The following is a 10,749-nucleotide window of genomic DNA, read 5'->3' as shown; positions in this document are numbered from 1 at the left end:
ACATGTTCCACACGAGTGGCTCCCCGTAGGGTCTGGTGTAAAGATGGCGCACCCGCAAAAAAAAATTGCTGTAGATAACTTTTCAAAGACTTTGACTAACAACCATCAACGAAGCATTTATAATTAACCTCGATGAAAATGCTTTAATTTCAGACTTCCAGCCCCGCCAGTGAGTCGCTTTATTTTCAATCCTGTTGGGTCTCCCACCAGAAGATCAACGTCAATTCTCAACTGCGACTGATCTGTTTGGCGCTCAGGCATCCTCCCGCATCTACACCACAATTACGCAATTCTGCCACAAGAAATGATTATTGCAGATCGCCAAGTCACTCCCTCGCTCAGAAACAAAACGTTTGCGGTGTCGCCGCGCCGAACCTCGGCCCGGCCCGACCCTCCCTCTACAAAGATGGCCGCTGCGCCGGAGGCTCGGCAGGCCCCTCCGCGCATGCGCGGCGCTTCCCCTGCGCCCGCGTCACTCGGCTTCTGGCTCCAGAAGTTTCCAAATTGGCGGCGGCAGCGCAATGGCGGATGAGCGGTGAGTTGCTTTCGTTCGGTGCTCGGTCGTGGCGGCGTGCAGCGCGGGTCTAACCGCGTTAACGTCAAACGCTCTACTTTCTGTTGGTCTTCTTGTTTTGACAGAGTTTTCACAGATGAATTCATAGCAGAGTGTCCGGAGAAAGCTGTGGAGGTGAGGAGCCACCGTCTTGCATGGAAATGCGAGGGCCTCCGGTTCCAGTGCGGCCGCAGTTGGCGGTGTGCACGGCCGCTGGCTCGCTGCACACTTCGGGGCCGTGAGTTTGTTGAGGAATAACGGCCAGTCCAGATCTGGGAGCAGTAGAGTTATTGGGTGCTGCATAATTGATCAAAGCATATGGCCTTGACGTTCATACACGAAGGATAATAGACCAATGTTGGCTCCCTGGAGGACCCATCCCCTATCTTTCCATTCGCTTTTGGACCTTCCGCTTTGTTGTTAAGGCCAGCGTTCTCCTTGTGGTGGGGATTGGGAAGAACTGAGTTGGAACTTGAAGGACTTGGACTTAATAATGGTGGCAGTGCATCCCTGTCAGGGTTGAGTGTGACTTTAAGGAAAAAATATAGGTAATGTCAGTTCCATGTACTACTTTGCTTTTGGAATTTGCAGGTTTGTAATATACAGTTAGTGGGAGAAGCTATGGCGAGTTCCTGCGATGCATTTTATAGATGCAGTAATGGTTTGCTGGTGGTGAACAAGTGAGTGCTTAGGGTGATAGTCTTATTTTGGATATTGAGTTTCTTTTATGTAATTGTTCTCTCCGTTCGTTTAATCTTTGGAGCTGTTCTTGCAAATGATGGCAGATGAATATCCAGTTTGTTCCATTGTGAAACAGTGACACACCCATTTGTGGAGAAAGGGAATGTGGGGAGGTCAGACTGATAATTGGAGTCTACGTAACCAAGTATAGAAACCTTGATCTTCTGAAGAGGTTCTTGTCCCTGTCATTTTCACAGTTCCCCAATGTTGGATTCCTGATGAAATCTACTGGTAAGGAATCAATTGTTTTCAATTTTTGGTTGCTATATTGGGAAATCTGACTGGTTACACTCTCTTCAACAGAAGAAAGGTTAAGTGACTGAGGAAAAAATGTGGAAATTTGTACATTTTGAAAGAATATGTCCTTAATTTAAAAGTTATTTTGTTTACAGTAGTTTAATTTTCAATTTTCACTGTTTTATGCTAGTTATTAAATGTTTTAATGTTTGGTTGGAATAAATGGTTTTGTACTAGTCACCTTAGCAGCCTGACTGAGTAGTTATTTGTATGTTATAGTTTGATTCCATTGGTTGGATAAGTTGGTCTGGTTTGAAATTTGAGCATTGTCATGGATTCCTGTGAAGGTATCAATCAAATTATGACTTATTAATTCAAATGCAACAGTTGAGCTACTTGCATGTGAATTGGGCACTAATCCAGTTTGATTGAAGCTACAGGTATTTGTTGATTTCTGAAAGCATTGTATTTGTAGAGAAAGTTTTGTTGAGTGAGAATGCGCAAATCAAAAGAAGGTTCTTTAATGTTTAAAAACTTCAGGTTGCTTTTTGGAGCTCACAAATATACATACCCTTACTCAAGATCCTGAATTTCTTGACACAGTGGACACATCTTATGGAGAGGGGCCACTCTCGCAAAATAAGAGCTCATCCAATTTAGGCACTCTCTCTGAGAGGTGCGAGTCTTTGGGGCTTTTGTCTTCAAGCAGAATCTTTTTTAAGGCTTTTTTAAGGCAATTGAAAACTGAGGATACGTGGGAAGGTGGGAGTTGAGGTTTTAGTCAGATCAACCATAACTGTATTGAATGGTAAAGCAAGTTTGAGAGACTGATCGGTGTCCTGGTTCTAATTCATGTGTAAGTGGTTGTGGCTTTGCATATTGAGGTGAAGACAGAGGCGTTGTATTTGAATGTTCCTCGTGACTCTGAGCTTGATGATATTTGTGATACTGAAATTGAAGGTCCTTCTTGTGACTTTTCCTGCGTGGCTGATGAAAGGGATTTAAAGAGGGCGTTGATGGATATTTTTTTTTCATCTGAGAAATGCTCCTTATAGCAAAGGATGGCATTTACATTATGCATCCACATAGAAAGCTGCACTCTGTTGGGAATCATAGTCTTTGAAGATGGCTATCACTTCCTCTGTGGAACACTCAAAGCCTTTTTGCCGTAAGCAATTTTAGTGGTTGTGGTAAGTGGCTCTTGCACTTTGACTTCTGTTACTTGAGCTCTAACGGATCCTTGTGTGTAATTTCTTTGTCATAGAATTGCAGCAGTTCTTCCATGTTATCTTGGTTCACCTCATCAAATCCAGCCTCATTCATCATTCTGACAATGTCTTTGGGTGACTTTTTTTTTCAGGTTCATAAACCCATGGGAGTTGCATATATTCTTGCATACAGCATCATTGTTGCAGGAGTTATATCATCCCAGTAGTGCTGATGTAGTCAATAGCTGTTTTCATATTGTATCTCTTCTAAAGTTCTTGAATGGTGAGTTTGGTGTTGTTGCCCAACTTCAAAATGACATCCTTCATTACATGCTACAGGTAGTAAGCCTTGAACATAGTGTTAGCACCATGGTCGTGGTGGTTTTAGGGAGCAAGAATGTTGTCAGCCATCTCCTCACTGTCGATTGGATGTTAGGGTCAAGCAGAGTGACCATTTTGAGAGTGAATATCAACCTGTGAATGCTGGGCTTCAGTGAGGAGGGCGAGCAACACCAAGGTAAGGTGAGGGTAGGTTCCTTTTTTCTTCTCTCTTTATTTCCCTCAAAGGTTTTTAGCAGGTGAGCTCAGACCTGTGTCATGCTCCTGCCAAATGTGAGAACTCTGCCAGTATCCCTGATGACTACATGTATAGGAAATGTGTCCAGCTGCAGCTCCTGACAGAGCGCATGATGGCACTGGAGCTATGTGCGGATTCACTTTGTAGCATCGCGATGCTGAGCATGTTGTAGATAGCAAGTTTAGTGAGTCGGTCACACCACAGTTTAAACACTTAGGGAAAGATAGGGAATGGGTGACCAATAGGTAGAGCAGTAGCAGGAAGGTAGCACAGGAGTCCCCTGTGGTCACGTCCCTCCAAAACAGATGTACTGCTTTGGATACTGTTGTGGGAGGTGGCCCATCAGAGGAAGGCAGCAGTAGCCAGGATCATGGCACCATGAGTGGCTCTGCTGCACAGGAGGGCAGGAAAAAGTGGCAGAGCTATATTAGTAGGGGGTTCCATGGTAAGGGGTTAGACAGGAGCTTTTGTGGCCATAAACAGGATTCCTGGTTGGTTTGTTGCATTCGAGGTGCAAGGGTCAGGGATGTCTTGGAGCGACTGTAGGGTGAACGTGGTGATGTAGGTACCAGTGATATAGGAAAAAAGAGGGCTGAGGTCCTACAAGCCAAATTTAGGGAGCTAGGAGATGGATTAAGAAGTAGGACCTCAAAGGTAGTAATCTCAGGATTGCTGCCTGTGCCACATGCTAGTCAGAGTAGGAATAGCAGCATAGTTATGATGAATCTGTGGCTTGAGCAATGGTGCAGGAGGGAGTGTTTCAGATTCCTGGGGCATTGGAACAAGTTCTGGGGAAGGTGGGACCAGTACAAACCAGATGGTCTACACCTGGGCCGGACTGGGGTCAATGTCCTAGGTGGATTATTTACTAGTGCTGTTGGGGAGGGTTTAAACTAATATGGCAGAGTGATGGGAATCCATGCAGAAAGACAGAAAGAATCAAAGCAGAGACCAGAGCAAAAGTTAGAAAAGAAAAGTAGGAATGGAGTACAGACAGGTCAAATGCAAAGGACACAAAGGTTACTAAAAGGACAATGAGTGTAAGGGCACTTTATCTGAATGCCCACAGTATTGGAAACAAGGTCAGTGATCTTGTGCATAAATCAGTATAAAGGGGTATGACTTAGTGGCTGTTACAGAAACATGTTTGCAGGGTGGAGACGAGTGGGAATTAAATATCCCAGGTAATACGGAAGGATAGGTAGGAAGTTAAGGGAGATGGAGTAGTATCCTTCATTAAGAATGAGATCAGGACCATAGTGAGAGATGATATAAAATCTAAGGAGCAGAATAATCTGGGTAGATCCATCTGGGTAGAGATTAGGAATAGTAAAAGGAAAAAAAAATCACTGGTGGGAGTTGTCTATAGGCCACTGAATAATAACCTTACAGTGGCGCAGGCAATAAACCAAGAAATATTTGATGCCTGTAAGAATGGAACGGCAGTTGTCATAGGGGACTTTAACTCCCATGTAGATTGGGCGAATCAAGTTGGTTGAGGCAGTCTTGAGGACTTCATAAGAATGCATCTGTGACAGCTTTCTTGAACAGCGTGTTAGTGAATCTACAAGGGAAAATGCTATCTTAGATCTGGTCCTGTGCAATGAGACAGGTAAAATCAATGACCTTGTAGTTAGGGATCCTCTTGGAAAGAGTGATTTATAGTATTGACTGAATTTCTCATACAAATGGAGGGTGCAATAGTTCAATCTAAAACCAGTGTATTATGCCCAAACAAGGAAGACAGTAATGGAATGAGGGAGGAGTTGGCTAGCGTAGACTGGAAACACAGGCTATATGGTGGGACAGTTGAGGAACAGTGGAAGACTTTCAAAGGGATTTTTCACGGTGCTCAGCAGAAGTATATTCCAGTTAAAGTCAAGGACAGTGAGTGTGGGGAGAGCCAGCCTTGGATAACTTAAAAAAAATAAAAGAAGGCATCACGCTAAAAGCTTATGCATACAAAGTCACCAAGAGTAATGGGAAACAGGAAGATTGGGAAAATTTAAAAAGCAACAAAAGACTCACTAAGCAAGCAATAAGGAAAGGGAAGATCAATTATGAAAGTAGACTAGCACAAAATATAAAAATGGATAGTAAAGGTCTTTTATAATTATATAATGTGGAAAGGTGTGACTAAAGTGAATGTAGGTTCCTTGGAAGATTAGAAGGGAGAATTAATATTGGGTAATGTGGAAATGGCAGAGGCCTTGAATGACTATTTTGTGTCTGTCTTCACGGTGGAGGACGTGTCTAACATGGCAAAGAGATGTTATGTATGCGATGGGAGGTGACAATGTCAGTACAATCATTATCACTAAAGAGGAAGTGATGAGCAAACTAGTGTGTCTAAAGGTGGACAAGTCCTCTGGTCCTGATGAGATGCATCCCAGGGTACTGAAAGAAATGGTGGAAGTTATAGTAGAGGTGTTTGTGATAATTTACCAGAATTCTCTGGACAGGTCCTGACAGATGGAAGACAGCGAATGTCACGCCACTTTTTTTTAGAAAAGGGATGTAGGCAGAAGGCAGGTTACTATAGGCCAGTTAGCTTAACGTCTGTAGTTGGGAAAATGCTTGAAGCTATCATTAAGGAAGAAATAGCGAGGCATCTGGATAAGTGGTTCCATCAGGCAGACACAGTATGGATTCAGGAAGAACAGGTCCTGTTTGACAAACTTATTGGAGCTCTTTGAGGATATAATGAGTGCAATGGATAGAGGAGAACAGGTGGATGTTGTATACTTGGATTTCCAGAAGGGGTTCGATAAGGTGCCGCATAAAAGACTTATCCATAAGGATGCATGGAATTGGGGGTAATCTATTAGTATGGGTAGAAGTTAACTAGTAGAAGGCAGAGAGTTGGGATAAATGGGTGTTTCTTTGGTTGGCAATCGGTGGCGTGTGGATGCTGGGTCTGCAACTGTTCACAATATACATTAACAATTTGGAAGATAAGACTGAGTGTAGCATATCCATGACACTAAATTGAGTGGAAAAGTAAATTGCGCAGAGAATGCGGAGAGTCTGTAGAAAGATATAGATAAGGCTAAGTGTGTGGGCAAGGGTCTGGCAGATGGAGTACAATGCTGGTAAATGTGGGGTCATCAACTTTGGAAGGAAAAAATAGATCAGATTATTATTTAAATGGTGAAAGATTGCAGCATGCTGTTGTGCAGAGGGACTTGGGAGTGCTTGTGCATGAATTGCAAAAGGTTGGTTTGCAGGTGCAACTGGTTATCAAGAAGCCAAATGCAGTGTTGGCCTTCATTGCGAGAGGGATTGAATTTAGGAGTAGGAAAGTTCTGCTGCAACTGTGCAGGGTTACTGGTGAGGCTGCACCTGGAGTACTGCATGCAGTTCTGGTCTCCTTCCTTGAAGGATATACTGGCTTTGGAAGCAATGCAGAGGAGGTGCACCAGGTTGATTCCGGAGATGAGGAGTTAGCCTATGAGGAGAAATTGAGTGGCCTGGAACTTTGCTCACTGGAATTCGGAAGAATGAGAGGGGATCTTATAGAAACATAAAATTATGAAAGGCTTAGAAAAGATAGAGGAAAGAAGATTGTTTCCACTGGTAGGTGAGACTAGAACTAGGGGACATAGCCTCAAGATTTGGGGGAATGGATTTAGGACAGAGATGAGCAGAAACTGCTTTTCCCAGAGTGGTGAATCTGTGGAATTCTCTGTCCAGGGAAGCAGTAGAGGCTACCTCATTAAATATATTTAAGACACAGATAGATTTTTGCATAATAGGGGAATTAAGGGTTATGGGGAAAAGGCAGGTAGGTGGATCTGAGTCCACAGCCAGATCAGCCATAATCGTATTGAATGGCGGAGCAGGCTAGATGGCCTACTCCAGCTCCTACTTATGTTCTTATGTCCTGTAGCATTGTCAACAGGGTCTGTTGTCCAGGTCATTGCTCAGACATCGTTTGATGAATAGGGAGGGAAACAATCTGGTGTATTCTTGGAAGAGTTGTGCTGTGGTCCAGTCTTCTGTTAGATTGTCACACCACTGGAGATTGGCTTTTGAATGCCCTGTCAGAACTCTTGGTAGATTAAATGTAAAAAATTTTAGGTCTTAATCCTTATCAGAAGGGCTTGATAGCAATAATCTATGATTTGATTATGAAAATAGGTCTGGAATCACTGGACAAAATTAAGAATGAATGGGAAAGTGAACTCCAGACACCTTTACCTACAAAGATATGGAAGAAAATTCTTCATTTAGTTAATACATCTCCAATGTGTTCCAGACACTCTTTGATACAGTTTAAGGTAGTTCACAGGACCCATATGTCAAAAGATAAGCTAGCCCGTTTTTAATCATCGTATAAATCCTATATGTGACAGGTGTAAATTGAATGTGGCTTCTCTGACACATGTTTTGGTCCTGTCCTCTTTTGGAAAAATATTGGAAAGACATTTTTAACGTTATCTCAACTATATGGAATATTGATTTACATCCTCACCCATCACTGCAATTTTTGGATTACCAAGGATAGTCTGGCCATTTATCTGCTTCCGCCTACCATATGATTGCCTTTGTCGCATTAATGGCCAAACTCGCATTAATAGCCAAATGATCCATTTTGCTTATATGGAAGTATCCAATACCCCCTACTACTTTTCAATGGTTCTCTCAAACTATATCATGTTTAAACTTGGAAAAAATTAGGAGTGGTACTGTTCATCAAATCAAAAGTAATTGATTTTTGAGCTTCTGTTCACACACTCGGCTTTTTTTCACCATTCTCTTTGTTGTAACATTTCAGCCATTGGTTAAACATGATGTTCTTTGGGTAACATTTTGGACACTAACTTTTTTTTAATATTTTAATTTAAGGATTGTTTGTACTGTTGACGAATGGCTGAAGTGACTTTTTTTTACTTTTCCCCTATTATATCTAGCTTGGTATTATAATGAAAGCTTGTTGTGGTTTCATGGAGGTGAACAATAGGACCTTCCAAGGGCCTCTTAATGCACAGAATACATTCTGATGGATCTGGATAACAAGTAGGTCTGAAAGTTAAAATAGGGTGGGAGGAAGTACATCATGAAATAATGGGCAGAGACTGCTTTGTTAATTGAGGATATACCCTAAAGAGCCAATGGTACTATGCTGAAAATTTGTAAATCGAAGAATACCTGTAATGGAGATGACTTCACAAAGTGTGATTAGAGATATAGTTTTTAAAATGCAAAGGAAATATTAAATAGAATTTGCAGGATAATACTCCCAGTGTAAATCGATTATATTAATTTGGTTAAAAACATGAAGAGGTAGCAGAGGCACTAGAAAATTTCATTAATTTTGTTTTGCAAGATGCAATGGGAGAACAGTGAATAGATATCTAACAAAGATATTGAAGATACAGGGAGATCTTTACAGAAGTGAATTATGGTGGTAGAAAAACAGTTTAACCCCTTTAGAAAATGGAAAAACAGCTAGATATCGAAGCTATACTAATAGCTTGAATTTCAAAGGCAAAAGTCTTGCTTGACTACTTAATTCTTTGAAGAAAAAACAGAAATACAGCAAATGTTATGTAGTTCATCTAAATTTTCTGGTTTTACAAAAGAAATTTTGTTACGTTGTTTTATAGTAGAATAATATCAGCATGTGGAGTTGGGGAACAAGTCACAGGATGGGTAGCTAGTTAGTTCAAGAAGGAAAACAGTAAAGAATAGCCATTCAGAATGAGAGCTTGGATTAGAATACCTTTGGAGCTGTGCATAATTTTTGTTTTCAGAGTAGAGAAAGTACATAGAACAGAACAGAATGTGTGTGTCTTTTTTTTAAAATATAGAACAATGTTTGTAAGAGCCCAAATTGCATGATCATACCAATGGGTAAGGATATGAAGCTGGTTTTCTTACTTGGGTGGTGAATCTCCAGAACTCTACCTCAGAAGGTTGTGCAGACTGGATCATTAGAAGTATTTAAAGACGAAGTGGGTAAATATTTGAAAGATTAGGAAATTGAGTGTTTTGGGGAACTGCACAGAAGATGAGGCCTGGGGTAGATCAGCCATGATCACATTGAATGGCTTGAGGGGCCTGATGGCTTACTCCAGCTCCTATTTTCGTGTTGTTATATTTATTGGGAAAGAGCCAGTACAAAAGTAGGCAAATTTGGCTACAACTGTAGGGAGCACTGGTGAGGCCATAGCTGCAGCACGGAGCTGGTCTCTTTATTTATGGAGAATTGATTTGCATTGGAGACTGTGCACGGATTTCACGATGAACAGTTGTCCTGTTTTAAAGAGAAGACTAATGGTTGACATCATTTGAGGTATTTGTGACTGATTAGACATAGTCTCTTCCCCACAAGTGGATAAGCACTATCAGGTGAGAGTCACCAAGAGATTCTGTAGAAAGGTCAGAAGAAACTACCCAGTTGGTGATGGGAATGTGGAAGCCCAGTACAGATCGCAGCTGAGGCAAATTAACGTAGATTAAGGGAGGCTTGTTTCTTGTGAGAAGGAATTGAGAATAATGCAGATGGAATTAGATGTGGAATAAAGTGAGGAACCTGAAATGGAGTGTCAGCCTCTGCTTAGGTTGAAGGGCATAGCTGTTAGAGATGTTGTGATCTCATTATGTAGGGCCCTGGTGAGACCACTTCTAGAATATAGTGCACTGGTCTGGTGTTCCAACTAAGGAAGAATGTACTTGTGATAGGAAGTTCACCAGATTGATTCCTGTGTTTGTTGTGTGAGAAGGAAATATGCATATTGGGCTAAAACTTTTGAGCTATGAGAAATGATCTCATTGTTAACTATAAAATTCTTAAAGAGTAGATGTGCAGATGACGTTTTCCCCGGCTGGGATGTCAACAACCAGCAGCTGTATTCTTAAAATAAGAGACTGGCCATTCAGGACAGAAGTTGCAAGGCATTTCTTTTGCCGAGAGGAAGTGAATATTTGTAGTTCTGTACGCAAGAGGGCTGTGGAGTCCCAGTTGCTGAATTTATTCAAGACTGAGATTGATAGATAATTATATATTAAGGAATTTGAGGAAGTGATGCTGAGGTAAAAGATCTGCCATTATCTCATTGAATGGCAGTGCAGCCTTGAGAGTCTGCTCTTGTGCATTGATGGATATCCTTTTCACTTGACACCTGGGTCATTAGCAGTGGGTTAGTCCTCATCACAGAGATCACCAGATGTCTGTGGCATGTTCTTTAAAAAGTGTGGTGAGTACTGCTGCTTTGTTGTTGTCCAAATACAAGTGACCTCCATGTAATGGCTGTTCGAGTAATGAAAATTCTAGGAATGTGTTTTCCACCCCCCCCCATCCCTGGCTTGTAACGCAGGGTTTGCCTGTATTCAGAGCTGTGTTAACTTTTAACTGTTTTCCTAGAAACCTGAATTTATTTAATGTACCTCTCCCAGTATCACTGCTACTCTGACAGAACTGTAAACTT

At 41.7% G+C, this 10,749-nt stretch overlaps 1 protein-coding gene across 1 annotated transcript in view; it reads left to right on the top strand.

Annotated features, from left to right (window-relative positions):
* The first annotated feature begins 431 nt into the window (after positions 1–431).
* The window catches only part of sugt1 (SGT1 homolog, MIS12 kinetochore complex assembly cochaperone), a 127,292-nt gene continuing 116,974 nt past the window's right edge, over positions 432–10,749 (top strand). Inside the window, exons 1-2 of the mRNA XM_052026118.1 lie at positions 432–535; positions 640–688. Coding sequence (XP_051882078.1) covers positions 522–535; positions 640–688 — 63 coding nt within the window. The 5' untranslated portion in view covers positions 432–521. The remainder of the gene's footprint in view (positions 536–639; positions 689–10,749) is intronic.

This window comes from Pristis pectinata, chromosome 11, assembly GCF_009764475.1.
Source record: "Pristis pectinata isolate sPriPec2 chromosome 11, sPriPec2.1.pri, whole genome shotgun sequence".
In the NCBI taxonomy this organism is placed as follows: Eukaryota; Metazoa; Chordata; class Chondrichthyes; order Rhinopristiformes; family Pristidae; genus Pristis; species Pristis pectinata.
Note: the sequence above shows the minus strand (reverse complement) of the source record. Positions and strands in the feature narration are given on the sequence as shown.